We start from the raw sequence: 2,653 nt of genomic DNA on the forward strand, positions 1-2,653 counted from the left end.
GCTCACTGCAGCCTCAACCCCCAGGCTCAAGCGATCCTCACGCCTTGGCCTCCCAGAGTGCTGGGATCACAGACGAGAGTCACCATGCTGCCCTGAATCTTCATGATATTTTACAGCTGCCCCAGGTCCATCATCTAGAAGTGGCACTTACTTAACCATCCCTGTTAGGAGGGTGTGGGCGGTCACCCTGTCTCTGCCGCTGACCTGGCCTGGACCCTCGGCTGTCAGGGAGGGGTGGGCGGGGCTGAAGGAGCCTGAAGCCCTCATGATGTCACAGGATCCCCCGCTGTGTCCTGAGCTCCACATGGCCCAGGTGGCCCCACAGCAGGCGAGCCACTGGGTGGAGGGCCTCCACAGGACGGTCTTCAGGGGCGAAGGAAGGGCCCAGGCCCCCAGGAGACTCAGGAGACCAGGGCCTGGGATCAGGGGCTCGGTCAGGGGCTCAGCCAGGGCTGGACGTAGTGGAGCCAGCCCTGCAGCCCTGTGTTCTTCCCACTCCCACTGTCCGTGTGAACAGCTCCAGCCCCACCTGTGCCTCCCTGTGCTGGGCTCCGTCAGGAGATGACGTGTGCGCTTCTGAAATTGGGTTCCTGAATGCCTTTGTCCCAGTGCACCTTGCTCCTTCTGTTCACTATCGAGATTTCAATGCCTGTTTTCTCCCCAGAGGTTGACGGATGTATTCAGACGTTACGACACGGATCTGGATGGCTGGATTCAGGTGTCGTACGAACAGTACCTGTCCATGGTCTTCAGTATCGTATGACCCTGGCATCTCGTGAAGAGCAGCACGACATGGCAAGAGCCGAAACGCCAGAGTTCCTGCCTGTGAGGGAATGGAGCCCAGATGCAGTTAGATGCTGTTCTTCCTTTAGATTTTACCATGTGGGGACCCAGCTGTACATATGTGGATAAGGTGATTAATGTTTTCCAACTGTAATAGTAGCTGCATCATTATGATGCAGACGTTGGATTTGGTGACTGTCTCATTGTGCCATGAGGTAAATGCAATAATGTTTGAAGCATTCTGCTTGCAAAAAAATCTATCATGTGCTTTTCTAGATGTCTCTGGTTCTATAGTGGAAATGCTTTTATTAGCCAGTAGGAATTTTAAAATAATACGGAACTTGCACAAAAGGCTTTTCATGTGCCTTACTTTTTTAAAAAGGAGTTTATTGTATTCATTGGTATGTGTGACGTAAGCAATAAAGGGAATTAGACCTGTGGTCTGCCTTCAGCTTTTCAAATCAAACAGGTCCAAGAACCAGGCCCCAGGCCCTGGTCCTACAGACAGTCACTGCGTCAGATGTGCTGGCTCGTCTGGGACCTCCCAGGGTCCTGGGCACCTTCTGGGACACTGTCCAGCCCAGCGTGCACAGCTCTGCTTGTGAAAAGCCAGAGGGACTCTCACCCTCTGTTCAAGAGGCTAAATTTCATAAAACTGCTCTGTTTGGATAAAGAAATCCAATTTGGTGTAGCAGGCGCATTTCCATCATTAATGATTTAGCCACGCTGTCTCCGCACGTGGCCTGCAGCACGTGGCCACCCAGTGCATCCCCCTGCTCACCTCGGTCCACTGCCAGTGCTGCCCGGCCCCCTCCCTGCCTTGCTGTGCAGTGCCGGCCCCTGGGTTGACACTCCTGAGCCCCAGCCTCATTCTCTGGACGCTTCCCTTCCACAGTGGTGCGTCTGGTTTCGGGGCTGCAGCCTCTGCTCTCAGAACGCCGGCCTCGACGCTGCTCGTTCCACACAGTTCTGCACGTCTTTTCTCTGTTTTGGTCTCTTGGGATCTGCTACCTGCTCAAATCCCTGCTTGGTGTGTTGAGGGGTGAGGGGCAGGGGGCGTGGATTCCTGGAAAAAGCCCCCAGTCTCTTAACGCTGGGCAGGTGTGTGCTGTGTGTGTGGAGGGGTGGGGGGGGCTGGGCTGCATCTGTGCTCCAGATGAGATCTCCCCAACTGCCCACCTGCACTTGGCCTGGGGCCTCTGGATATGGATCCCTCTGCAGCAGGCGCTCCCGGCTCCCTGGGGATGGGAGGAGGAGGGATGTGGGCTTGGGGGTCTGGCTGCTCCCTCTGGCTACACCGCCAATCTGTGCTGGCCCCTTCTTAGGTGCCCAGGCCCCATGTGGCCCCCGGGTTGGTGTGGGGCCTGCACTGCGCTGTCCTCGTCTGCTCCTAGTTGGCTACTCTGCCAGTCGCACCACGGGCCAGGCTGCGGGGGGTCCTTGCCCACAGCCGTCTGTGCGGCCTGTGGCCCTGTGGTCTGTCCTGCGGTCCTGGCTGGTGTGTGTGTTCCCCGGCAGCACCTGCAGCCTCGCTCCCTGCATCCCCTTGCAACCCCCACCCCTCGTGCTGGCACGTGGCCTCCCCTAGAACCTGAAGCCAGAGCTTGTGTGAAGAAGTGGGTGGGATATTCAGATTTCAGATCTGGGTTCTGGTGGGTGTCACTGGTAAGAAACGGGGGATCCGTTGGCCTGTGCTGGCCACGGGTGGGGCCTGGCACCATGGGTTTCCCATCTATGGTGCCCATGGTTAGTGGATCAGAACATCACTGGACAGGAGGCCCGGGGGTGGCAGGGTCAGGCCCAAGGTATGTGGGGCTGGGACTGACCTTGTGACCTCAGTCGTGGGGATCCCAGGGCAGTCTCAGGATCC

At 57.4% G+C, this 2,653-nt stretch overlaps 1 protein-coding gene across 1 annotated transcript in view; it reads left to right on the plus strand.

Annotated features, from left to right (window-relative positions):
* PDCD6 (programmed cell death 6) overlaps nucleotides 1-1,222 on the plus strand; it is a 48,133-nt gene extending 46,911 nt beyond the window's left edge. Inside the window, exon 5 of the mRNA XM_011960867.1 lies at nucleotides 665-1,222. Within this exon, the coding sequence (XP_011816257.1) occupies nucleotides 665-763 (99 nt within the window). The 3' untranslated portion in view covers nucleotides 764-1,222. The remainder of the gene's footprint in view (nucleotides 1-664) is intronic.
* Nucleotides 1,223-2,653: the final 1,431 nt, after the last annotated feature.

This window comes from Colobus angolensis, unplaced genomic scaffold, assembly GCF_000951035.1.
Source record: "Colobus angolensis palliatus isolate OR3802 unplaced genomic scaffold, Cang.pa_1.0 Scaffold528, whole genome shotgun sequence".
NCBI lineage: Eukaryota > Metazoa > Chordata > Mammalia > Primates > Cercopithecidae > Colobus > Colobus angolensis.